Raw genomic sequence first — 12861 nt, 5'->3', positions numbered from 1 at the left:
CTTAATAATTACCTAGCTGTATGGTCTTGGGCAAGCCACTTAACCCCACTGCCTTGCAAAAAAACCTTAAAAAAAAAAAAGAATTGCTCAGTGTTAAAAAAAAAAAAAAGGTTGTGATCTATAGAAGAAAAGGAAGCTTCACTAAAAAAAAAAAGTATGACTCCATCAAAGCAATTAAGTGGCATTATGTGAGGGAGTAGTAATCACTATAGGAAGATCAAATTAGAAGAGGTCGATGTGAGACAGATTAGCTGAGCAGCATTTTAGAGGAGTACGGATTGGAGGAGTCTTTGGATTGGTTGGATAGGATTTGGATAAATAGGGAGAATGTCATTTAACATTTGAGAAAAAAACATGAGTAAAGGTTGAGAAACAGAAATTAGTATGCTTGTTTTTGGTAGACAATAAGGACATTGGACAAGTGGGAATTGTATTCCCTTAGACTGAATGGCACAGTTGCTAACAGAATTTATTGTGGTTGCTTACCAAAAGGATGATGATGTTTCTGAATCCTGGTTTTGACAGTATTAGAAAAATCAGTATACTTAAGGAGTTCTCAATTCTATTTATTGATTAAAGACTCTATAAGCAAATGATAACTATAAAAGTTGTGTAGATAGATGCCAACCTGTAAAACTTCCTAAGTAACCTATTTTCTTCTTAATGATGCCATCTTAACCCATATAAGTTATATCCATTACCCTGTTTGATTTATTTTATGGCAAAGGTATTTGGGAAAATTCTGCAATGCATGGCTAATCTAATAATTGCTAAGTATAAAAGAATTATTTGCTGTTGGTAAAGAGTACCTAATTTAAGAATAGATATATAATTAAAATGCTTGAGATTACTGTATTATTGTAAAGGGTACAGAATATAAACTAAGTGCCTTTTGAAAAATGTGCTAATTTTTTCCAGTGATGCAATTCTTTTAACTTAATCTTTCAGATTTCTCCCATATAACATTACAGAAAATAATTACATAACATGGCCTTGAAAACTAGGAAGCATCAAGTTTTATTAGTATCCAAATTTTTAAATTCTTCCCTCCCTGTTGGAAATACAAAGGTAACAAAATCTTTTATTATTTACTAATTTCCTGACAAAGGTTTTGTCTATGCTATGTGACCTGAGGGCACTGAGAATGCCCAACTGATTTACAAATATCTGCCTCTAAAGTGTCTTATGGTTTCTGAAATTCTACCAGTTTCTATTGATCATGGAGTCATGAACCACATTCAGTTCAATTTCCTCTCTTTACTTTTTTTTTTTTTTAACAAATAAGGAAAATACGGCCCAGCAAAGTGAAGTAATATTCCTAAGGACATAGAATAAAAAAGACTGGGACTAGAAATTGGGACTAGAAGTTAGGTGCTCTAGGATTCCCCATCTAATGCTATTTTCACTATATTACCAAACTCTATACTGATAACTATTGGGTTAAAGCACACTAGACAGCCAAGGAGATCTCTTAAAATACAACCATAAGGTAAAAATACATGAAGACTTTATCAGGTATTAGGTTGTTAGCATATTATTTGTCAGATTTTTCTTAGAGAAGGGGATATAGTTGTTATTTTTTTTTACTGGGTTTTTCTGGGTTTCCAGAAGTAGTATACTACCCTAGGAGGTAAAGCTTGGGTTTGGCCTTATGGTAAGGGAATCTAGGTATATAAAAGCTAGATAAACAGGGGAGCCATAGTGCTGGAAACTTAGGGAGAAGTGTGAAAAGACTACTAGAAAAGAAAGTTGGATGACCATGAAAATAAATTTTATTCTAATATGGCTACAACAAAATTGAATACATAACTAAACTTTACTTGAAAAAAGTTTTAAGCATGAAATGTATAAAATATAAGTTTTATTTATATCATCTAAAATTTTTAAGTATGTGGGGGGGGTATCAGATTCCCATGAAAGAAAAAGATGAAAAAAGTTGACTTTTTCCACTTTCACTACTAGTTGCCTCTAAATATTGCAATTAATAGATTCTTATCTAGTACTTCATAAAGGCAAATGTCTCCTTTTGCTCAGTTTTCCTTAAAGAGTATTGTTTGAAAAAAAGAGCACTGTTTGACATTTCTCTTTGATATAGCACTTTTATATCTACCACCAGAAATATCACCGAATCTACTAATAGACTTTTTACTAAAATCATTGAAAAGAAAACTTACATGGTCTTGATATTTCTTCAGTTTGTATATTTGTTCCTCTTTTATTTCCATTTTTCTAGCTAAACATTCCAGTTCACATTTTATTTCTTCATTAACTGAAAGACTTGGACTTTCCTGTACTTGCTTAAAAAGTTCTTGGTGTTCACTAGGAGGGAAAAACAAATATTATTAATGTCTATTCATGGTATATGATTTTGGTATATTTCTCAAAATATTTTTCTTTTAATTTTTCTATTGTTTTCCAACAACATGTAAAGATAGTTTTAAACATTCACTCTTTTGCAAGTTTATGAGTTCCATATTTTTCTATTACCCTTCTTTCACTTCCCACCTCTCCAAGGCAACAACCAATTTGGTCAAAGTTGTACATGTACAATCGTGTTTAACATATTTCCAAATTAGTCATGTTGTGAAAGAGGAATTAGAACTAAGGGGAAAAAAGACCATGAGAAAGAAAGAAAAACATGAAAGAAATGTAAAAAGTGAATATAATATGCTTTGCTCTGCATTCAGACTCCATAGTTTTTTTTTTCTTTCTGTATGTGGATGTCATTTTCCATTCAAAACAATATTTTTCTAAAGATATTTACATATTAATATGTTTAAAAGTCAAGACTTTTTCTTTAGCATTGCTATTTATTTAATATTAATGTACTAAACATGGGTTTTGAGGTTTCCGAATTTTACTGCCTTATCAATGTCTTGGTCTGCCTTGAAAAAATATTTTACATTTTAACATTCCATAAAAAACCTTAGATTAGGAATTCCTAATACTGTGAAAAACCTCCCAACTCTGGAATGGTTTGCCTAGGAAAATTGCAGAGTACTTTTAACATGTGATTTCAAATGTTGACAAAGGGACTAATTTCAGTTTCTATTTGAAGTTTAACAATACTATAAGCAAATTAGAAGATCTAGGACCAGTTTACCTGTCAGATCTATGGAAAGGGGAGCAGTTTATGACTAAGGAAGAGATGGAGAACATCGCTAAAAACAAACTAGATGATTTCGATTACATTAAATTAAAAAACTTTTGCACACATAAAACCACTGCAACCAAGATCAAAAGAAATGTAGGAAACTGGAAAACAATCTTCACAGCTAATGTTTATGACAAAGGACTAATTTCTAAAATATACAGAGAACTGAGTTATATTTTTAAAAAAAAGCCATTCCCTAGTTGACAAATAGTCAAAGGATATGCAAAGGCAATTTACAGATGAGGAGATCAAAGCAACCAACAGTTATATGAAAAATTGCTCTAAATCATTAATTATTAGCAAAATGCAAATGAAAGCTTCTCTGAGGTACCACCTCACACCTCTCAGGCTGGCCAATATGACCAGAAAGGATAATGATCATTGTTGGAAGGGTTGTGGGAAATCTGGGACACTATTACATTGTTGGTGGAGCTATGAACTCATCCAACCTTTCTGGAGAGAAATATGGAACTATGCCCAAAGGGCAACAAAAATGTGCACACCCTTTTATCCAACAGTACCACTACTGGGTCTATACCCTGAAGAGATGATGAAAAAGGGGTAAAAACATCACTTGTACAGAAATATTCATAGCAGCCCTGTTTGTGGTAGCAAAGAATTGGAAATCAAGTAAATGTCCTTCAATTGGGGAATGACACACGGACACACTTATTTCATCAGTGCAACAATCAGGAACAATTTTGGGCTGTCTGCAATGGAGAATACCATATGTATCCAGATGAAGAGCCATGGAGTTTGAACAAAGTTCAAGGACTATTCCCTTTAATTTAGGAAAAAACCTGCTTATTTGAAGTTTAAGTATAGAACTAAGCTTATAAATGACTTGCTAGCCTTCAAAGAGCTGTGGTATCAGATCAGTCCTGGTTGGCGAGTCAATTCTGGACAATGATTCAAATTTGTTAGTTATAGCACCTTATATACTCTGGATGTTCCTAAGTCTGAAACTCTGATAAGAGAAGAAACATAGTCTACACAACAAGTATGTGTATTCTTGGGTACCTAATGAAATTACTATTCTAAAAGGAAAGTGTTCTTTATAGTGTCTTCCATGGGATAAAATGAAAATTATAAAGTACCATAATCTGATGTTTATAAAGAAAAATTTTAGCTATTAGTTCAAGTAATAGGAGTAAAGAAACATGTTAGACTAGCTATGGGAATTTATGTAAGAAAAAAAAGATAAACTTTTTGAATAGTCACATTTAATCAATAATTTCAAGAAAGTTTTTGTCAGGTAAGTCTAATTAGAAATTATTAGACTCTGTGATATAACATCTTTGAAGTAACCCTCCCAAATCAGTAATTCTTTAAAGACAAATAAATTCTACATTAAAGTCAAAGAAAGAATGCAAGAAATCTGTAAGGGACATTATTCCCAAGGAAGCAAAATATCTAAATACCTTGCTGTTTCTCTTTCAGAAAACAAATAATCCTGAACATACTTACATGCTAATTTGGTCCAGTTCATCTTGCATAGCCCTCACTAGGTCAGTCAAACTATCATCAATTGAAGTGGATTGACTAGAGTTAGAGGATGTAGATCTGCATTGGAAAGGTCTTTTACTGATTGCCTTGCGTTCAGTTTTTTCAGGGTGTCCTTGAAGGGAAGGTGAATTGCCAGATTTCATCATGGCTTGCACACTTTCATTCACAAAATGACTTTCATAGGCAGACTTAAAAGGGAAAACAAAAGGGAAAACAATTGCAAATGACTGATACTTTAAAATAGTATTTAACTAGTTAAATTAGGACAATTAGGTTAAATTAGTATCTTGATTTATTTTTCTCACCTTTCCAATGGGATCAAACTCTAAATGAGTCTGCTGAAGTCCTCTCTTTGAACTTTTTTTCCCCTGAAGAATAATTATAAAATGTAAATAGAAATCCTTTAAAAATATAAATTGCTGGAAATCAAGTAAATGTCCTTCAACTGGGGAAGGGCTTAGCAAACTGTGGTATATGTATGTCATGGAACACTATTGTTCTATTAGAAACCAGGAGGGACAGGATTTCAGGGAAGCCTGGAGGGATTTGCATGAACTGATGCTGAGTGAGATGAGCAGAACCAGAAAAAAACTGTACACCTCAACAGCAACATGGGGGTGATGATCAACCTTGATGGACTTGCTCATTACACATCAATGCAACAATCATGGACAATTTTGGGCTGGCTGCAATGGAGAATACCATCTGTATCCAGATAAAGAACTGTGGAGTTTGTTCTGAACAAAGTTCAAGGACTATTCCCTTTAATTTAGAAAAAAAAACCCAGATATCTTATTGTCTGATCTTGTTATCTCTTATACTTTGTTTCTTCTTTAAGGATATGATTTCTCTCTCATCACACTCAGTTTGGATCAATGTACAACATGGAAACAATGTAAAGACTGACAAATTGCTTTCTGTAGGGGGAGGGAAGTGAGATTGGGGGAAAAATTGTAAAACTCAAAATAAATAAAATCTTTAAAAAATATGTAAATTGCTTCTGTATATTCCACTGACAAAACCTTTTTTTCTTCATTGTTATTGCCCTTTAGCAAGAGATCATATTACAAAATATCTGTTTCATAATGAAAAGACAACAAAGTATTTTTGATCCTATTTAAAAGTTCAAGAATGTCCACAAAATTCCTACTCTGTGCTTCATTTATCGCATGGTCACCAGTCCATAGGTTCACCAAAGCCATTCTAGTGGAGTCTAAGTTCTGATATATGACTTTATCGTGGAAATGCTTTAAGTATAATCTCAGCAATGAAATGGCATCTGACTTATTAAGGAATGTTTTAGTTAAATATGGATAGGCTCAAAAACAAAAAAATTGGTCTTGGACATTAGCTGTGGGATCCTAAGCAAGTCATCTGACTTCTTAGCCTTAGTTTATTCACCTGTAATATGGGGATAATAATAACAACTACCTCATAGGGTTATTGTGAGAAACAAAATATTACATATATAATATATATATATATATATACACACATAGATATATATACAGAGAGAGAGAGAGAGAGAGAGAGAGAGTATAAATGCTAGCTATAGCTATAAATAACTGGTTCTTTGATCATAACCAAGAAATTAAAATAAAAAGTCTTCCTTTTTTAAAAATTTTATTTAAGACAAAGGGATTAAATGACTTGTCCAAGGACAAAGGTAATTATTAAATGTCTGAGTCTGAATTTGAACTCAGATCCTCCCGACTCCAGGGCCAGTGCTCTATCCACTCCACCATCTAGTTTCCCCTAAAAATGGTCTTTCTTCTGCAATGGCAGTGAAGTGGGAAGAATAAAGGGTAAATTAAGAGATACAGTTTTTAGATGTCTGCAATCATAAGTAAATGTGAGATTTTCTACAATAACCAGTGAAGTCAACATGCTACTGAATCCTAATGACATTCTTGGGGTAAATGAAACCAGCCAAAAAGCAGCTGCAGACAACTGAAATGGTAACTAACAAGTTTTCCTTGGAGAAGCAAAAAAAGGAATTGGTGGAGTTGGGTTCATTGTACATACAAAAGCAGTGGGATATCATTTTATGGGTCTCTTGGTAATGAAGCCTTGCAGGACTCACAAAGAGCCTGAACAAAAAGAATATCATAAAGACAATTTCAGCCTCTGTACCAACATCAGATTCAGAGGAAGATGAGGTAGAGACAACAAAGGGAAGTAAGAACAACTAGATTTGGGGAAGGATCAAGAAGCAAAAGAGGTCCAAGAGCTCACAGACTCCTCACTACCCTCGTGTCTATAAATCACAAAAACTGCCTTCAAGAGGAGTCAGAAGATGCTAGAAATGACCAGCTCTAAACAGCATTTAAAAAGAAACTGAATGAACTTTAACATAGAAAAGAATCAGTTATCAATGTGGAAATTATTTCTGAATTGTCTGAACTACTGACTTATCAAGGTGAACATTAAAAACAAAAACAAAAAACAAAAAAAGGACAAAACAATAAAGATGCTGTGTAACTGACAGAACTGCTACCTGATCTATTTAAATGAGCTGATACCAAAAAAATCAGTCTAGACTTGCAAATTAGGAAGACCGAATTTGAATCCTATTTAACTTTGAGAAACTTGATTCCTCTTCAGATAGTTTGCTCATCTGGAAAACGTAATAATACTAGCACAAGTAATATATGAAAAATTCTTGCAAATTTGAAGGTGTAAATGCTAGCTATTATCATCAGCATGAACTATCATAATTTCTTATGGAAATTTAACCAATATAAAGTATCATAACAAGTAAATCAAAAAGCATTGTAACCAGGGCAATTAGGTGGCACAGTGCATACAGCATTAACCCTAAAGTCAGGAGGACCTGAGTTCAAATTTGGCCTTAGACCCTTGACACTTATGAGTTGTGAAACCTTGGCCAAGTCATTTAACTCCATCGCTCTCTCCATTCCCCTACCTGCCACAAAAAAGCATTGTAACCACTGCAACCTTGTGCCAAGCAGAGAGGGGAATTCTTGTTCAAAAGAAAACTCAGTTTTAAAATCTTACTGAAGAATATGGAAGTTAATGAACAGTGCTACCTTATAAAAACACTGACAAATGGGAGGAAGATAAGGGAATTAACAGAAAATTTGGTGCAAGGCCCATTGAAGCTAATTTTTTTTCAATTGTATTAATGGATGAAACTGGAAGGACAACAAAGAAGTGAAAAAATATTTCTAAATTATTTCTAAATTATTTCTAAAACAAACTTTTTGATTTGATGACAATGAATCTATTAAATCAGGAATCTAAAATGTGAAAAATTAAACTAGAAATGACACAAGGGAAAATTAATATAACAGGATAAGCTGGATCAGAACAAGTGTACATGGAAGAAACCCATGCCGGAGGCACTATTTTGAAGATGTTGAGGAATAAGTTTTTAATCTGAAAGAGAAGTTAAAGAACAATTGAAAAAAAAAGATGCTATTAGACCCATAAAAAGGGTGATTAAGAGAGCATCAATAACTGTGGACTCATGTATGGAACTTGTCATCTCCATAAAATCTTTATGAGAATGATCTTCAATGGGAACTGGACAACTGTGAGTCCTGAGTGGAGTAGTAGCATAGTAAGCTGACCCACATTTGGAAAAACTGCCTTCCTTTCCAATTCCCCCAAGTTGCTTCTTGAAATACAAATCTGACTTTTTAATGGCCATGTTCTTCTGATGATGTTATATGACTGAGACTTGTGAAACATCCATTCTAATTCTTTTTTAAAGCCCTTCATCATCTATGCCCAACCTGTTTTTCCAGGCTCAGTATTATTACTTCCTCTCTAATGTCTGGCTGATATCCAGTCAGAATGGCTCTTTCGGTGTTTCTTACATTTGACATTCATCTGGCTCTGGACCTTTGTTTGTGTTGGCTGACCCTGGAATGTGCTCCCTTCCCTCTTTACCTTCCCCTCACAGAATTCTTCTCTTCTTTACATACACACCTCAAGTATCACCTTATATATGAAACATTTCCCAGTCTTCTCAATCAAAAGTGCCCTACCTCTCAAATTAGCTTGTCTTCTTTTTATATCTATTCTTTATGTACATACAAATGGACTTATTGTCTCCCCTGATAGAATGGAAATTTTTTGTAGGTATGAATTGTTTCACTCAGAGTAGATGTATCTTCAGTACCTAGTTTGCCTAGAACAACACTCAGAACACAGTTTGAATGAATACTTGTTGCTTGATTGCTGACTCCAAGGCTGGTTTTCTAATTACTATATCATAGTTTTTGTTTTGTACATAGTAGACATACAAATTTTGTTGAATGGTGAGAACATTAAAAATTAATAAACCTAGGGATGAACACGATGGATAACCTTGGCAGCAAATAAAGGTAAAGCATATACCATCTTTCTATTGAAGTAGTAGGCCATAAAAATGGAAAGTGACAGGTACTGCAAATCATGTTCAATCATATTCACTCTAAAAAGCAACCTTGTGCTTAACATGTTTTTTGAGAATGAAGTTTTCAGGAATTTGAATGTTTGTTGGAGAAATACCCTCTGTGTCAGAAAAAAAAATTATCAATTAAAATAAGCTTACAAAAGGAAAGAAAATCCAATAAAATATGAAAATAAAGTCTCAAAATAAGAGGGAAGTAAAGAATAAATAATTATTCACTCACACCAGAGTTGTTTACATGTTAGACTTAAAAGTGTAGAGAAAAATGTAAAAAGAATAAGAATATAAGGAGAATAAAGCAAAATGCCACTGTAAATTCATAGGATAACAGGAAATTGTACTTTTTTCTCTTAACTTCGATTAAGTAGTCAAAAATATCTACCAAGCATTCAATAATATTCCACGTCTTTAAACTATGAAAGTATAAGCATTGAAATAACATAACATTATAAAATACTAGCATATTGCCGATTACACACCTACAATTTTTAGGTAAATGTTTATACTATTACCTTTGCAGATTTCTTTTTCTTGGTTTGTTGTGAAGGTAGAACTGAAGACATTAAAATTCTATTGATCTCAAGTCCAGTTTGAAGCTGCATCAATAATCATAATAATGATTTGCTACAATTTTCTTCAAAAAAATTATGAGATCAGATCCCCACATTTATTAAAAATGGCTATCACTAAACTGTTATCACAAGTAAAAATGATTAAATTGCCTTTAGAAATAGGAATGAAAAGCATCTAAGATATTCTTCATTATTCTAAAAAACACGTTATATTTCTTGTTAACTAACATTCTGAGTTTAAAAGACAACAAATTATTATTAACATTTACTTGTCAAATGAAATGGAAAATATCTATCCTAAGGGCCATTCTGGATAATGTTTTAATAGAGAAACTGTATTATATTATGAATTCTTTGTTAATTATTTTATTATTACACAAAGACTTATTTTTGAAAGAGGACAAAATAAGTATTCTTATTTTATCTCAATAATGGAGTAGAAATTATGAAATCAAATATATTGTTTGAGGGTCAGAATGTATAGCTATTTATTTTACCTGAGCAGCGCTGTCTTGAATTAGCTTACGCTGATGTTCTTCCTCAATAAGTTTTTGCTCCAAATGTTTAATCTTTTCCTGTAAAAGAAGATGTTTGAGTTATATATAAGCATCACATTTTTTCTTGTTTTTTATTTAAACTAAATCAATTCCAAGGACATGGGGTCTTTTATAGAAAGTGAATGTAAAGAGAAAGAAAAAGAAATGCTACCAATTACAATGCTCAAACTATGAATGACTGATGAAGTCTAACTAAACTGGGACCCTCACTGTCCCAGTTAGGGTCCCAATAAACCATTTTGGTCAATTTATCAAGCATGTATTATTATGTGCCTGGCATTGTACAGTGGGGGAACATAAAAGAAGTATAACTGAGTACTTCCCTTTTACTTGGGGAGACAAGAATAAAAGACATGAAAGACTTCCAACAACAATGAAAGTGTTAAAAAACTAATCACTTATTAAGCACTTACTGTATAAAAATGTGAAAGCATGTATTTGAAGAGATTAAAAACTTAAGACACAACATGATCCTTTCCCTCATAAAGCTTATAGTCTAGGAAGAGGGATATGAAACATGTATAAATTAATACAAACAAAATAATATAGCATAAAAATAGTCAACAAGGAATTTTGTGAAGTTTGAGGAGGAAAAAAGATTCCAGGACAAATTTTTGTAAATGAGGTAGTATTAAAGACATACTATTATTGGGAAAAGTAGGGGCAAAAGCATTAAAATGAAAGATATATCTTGGGAAAACATAGTATATAATGAAATGTTATGGCAATAAAGCAAATATAATAAACATTTGAAAAAGGAAGAGAAGGTCTTCATGGAGGAAAAGTAGGGTCTGACCAGGATCTTGAAGGCTGGATGGGATTTGAATAGATGGGCTTGACAGATCTGACTTTCGTTTCATTGAAAAAGAGATAATAAACACTCTTTTGAATTCTTAAAAACATTATCTACCAAATAGAAATGACTTGTCATCTTAGAAGGTACAAATACCAAAATTAAAATTCCATACTCATTCAATCACAGAGCACATTAGCCTTTTTATCTTTGCAGAGAGAATTCATGTGTGGATTACCAAAAGTTACAAATGGAGGTTTGATAAATTTAATATTAAATTCTCACTGTATATTTACTTTCAATACCAATTATGCAAAACACCAAAATACTCTTCACATTGACACTAAAGAAACAAGCAGAAGCTTACCTCGGCTGTCTTCTGAGTAGATGTTAGTCTGACACATTCTTTTTCTAAGACTTCAAGCTTTTCAAGTTTTGCATTCAGCTTCTTCTGATCCTGACCTTTTTCCCACTGAAGCTGGGAAAAAAAAAATTTGCAACTGATGGTGATAGTTCAGGAATTATACAATTCTGGAAGAGCCAAAGCACATTTGACTGAATGTGATGAACACAGAAAAACACTGAAAGAGTTACAGGAACTAAAATAGAGAGAAGTAAGCAGAATCACTAAAACAAAGAATGTAATGATAACAATAATGTAAATGGAAAGAATGACATGCACTAAAATCAAAAGTGAATGTGGCAAAATTATAAAGATCAAGTATGCCTTAAAAGAAGACATGAGAGAGGAATACCCAAAACTACCCTTCTTGGGGGCTGAGAGGTTCACAGTTGTACACTGTGGTATGTGAATATGATGAATTTTACAATAACAACAAAAAACATAAATTCTGTGAAATTATAATGACTTAGACCCAAAGAAGATATTAAATTTTTCAAAATTCATTTATAAGATATGGATGAGAATCCTTTTTTTTACAGAAGTCAGGGATTAAGGAAGTGAATCACTGTACACAGAGTTATCCTTACACATAGCGACTTTCTCCACAGCATTCAATATATCATAGTGGGCAAAAGACATTAAATGGGAATTTTAGGGGAGTTTTGTGGAAGTCATAGATGACATGCAAAGGTCAGAAGATGACACAGAAAGTTTATAAACTCCGAAATGCATCAAAATGCATAGTGTCATCTAATATCAGTATATTTTATCTTATAATACCGTAATAATGAAGATTTTTTTTTTTCTCAAGTACAAAGGGAAGGTCAAAAAATTTTATGTAGATTTTCCAGATTGTGAAGGTGCTGCATTCCTAACCCCCATGATGTAAGGGATGTCTATAAAGATTGGACTTGACTGTTTTTTTTTGTTTTTTGCAAGGCAAATGGGGTTAAGTGGCTTGCCCAAGCCACACAGCTAGGTAATTATTAAGTGTCTGAGACCGGATTTGAACCCAGGTACTCCTGACTCCAGGGCCGGTGCTTTATCCACTGCACCACCTAGCTGCCCCTTGACTGATATTTTTATTAATTTTGCTGAACAGATATTTTTTCCTTGCAAAAATCTTGGCTATAAGCAATCTGAAAGCTTGCCTAAAGGACAACAAAACTAGGCACACCATGTGATCCAGCAATATCACTACTAGGTCTGTATCCCAAAGAGATCATGAAAAAGGGCAAAAAACCCACATGTACAAAAATATTTATAGCATTTCTTTTTGAAGTTGCAAAGAATGGAAATCGAAGGGAAGCCCATCAATTGGGGTATGGCTGATAAAACTGTGGTATATGAATGTAATGGAACGCTACTGCTCTATAAGAAATCATGAGGGATGGGACATCAGAACAGTATGGAAAAACTTGCATGAACTGATGCAGAGTGAAGTCAGCAGAACCAG

The 12861-nt window shown here is 33.1% G+C and overlaps 1 protein-coding gene across 4 annotated transcripts in view; it reads right to left on the bottom strand.

Moving 5' to 3' along the window:
* Positions 1-12861, bottom strand: part of CEP57L1 (centrosomal protein 57 like 1) — a 62676-nt gene that overhangs the window by 5095 nt on the left and 44720 nt on the right. For 2 of the 4 annotated variants that reach the window (XM_074187307.1, XM_074187308.1), the window contains exons 5-10: positions 11370-11480; positions 10150-10227; positions 9593-9676; positions 4966-5028; positions 4622-4848; positions 2175-2319 (exon numbers count right to left, since the gene is read on the bottom strand). In XM_074187307.1, the coding sequence (XP_074043408.1) occupies positions 2175-2319; positions 4622-4848; positions 4966-5028; positions 9593-9676; positions 10150-10227; positions 11370-11480 (708 nt within the window). Of the gene's footprint in view, positions 1-2174; positions 2320-4621; positions 4849-4965; positions 5029-9580; positions 9677-10149; positions 10228-11369; positions 11481-12861 lie in introns of those variants that run through there. The other 2 variants (XM_074187309.1, XM_074187310.1) reach the window with 2 other exon arrangements.

The sequence above is a fragment of the Macrotis lagotis genome, chromosome 5, assembly GCF_037893015.1.
Source record: "Macrotis lagotis isolate mMagLag1 chromosome 5, bilby.v1.9.chrom.fasta, whole genome shotgun sequence".
Lineage (NCBI taxonomy): Eukaryota > Metazoa > Chordata > Mammalia > Peramelemorphia > Peramelidae > Macrotis > Macrotis lagotis.
This window is presented reverse-complemented; position numbering and strand designations above follow the sequence as displayed.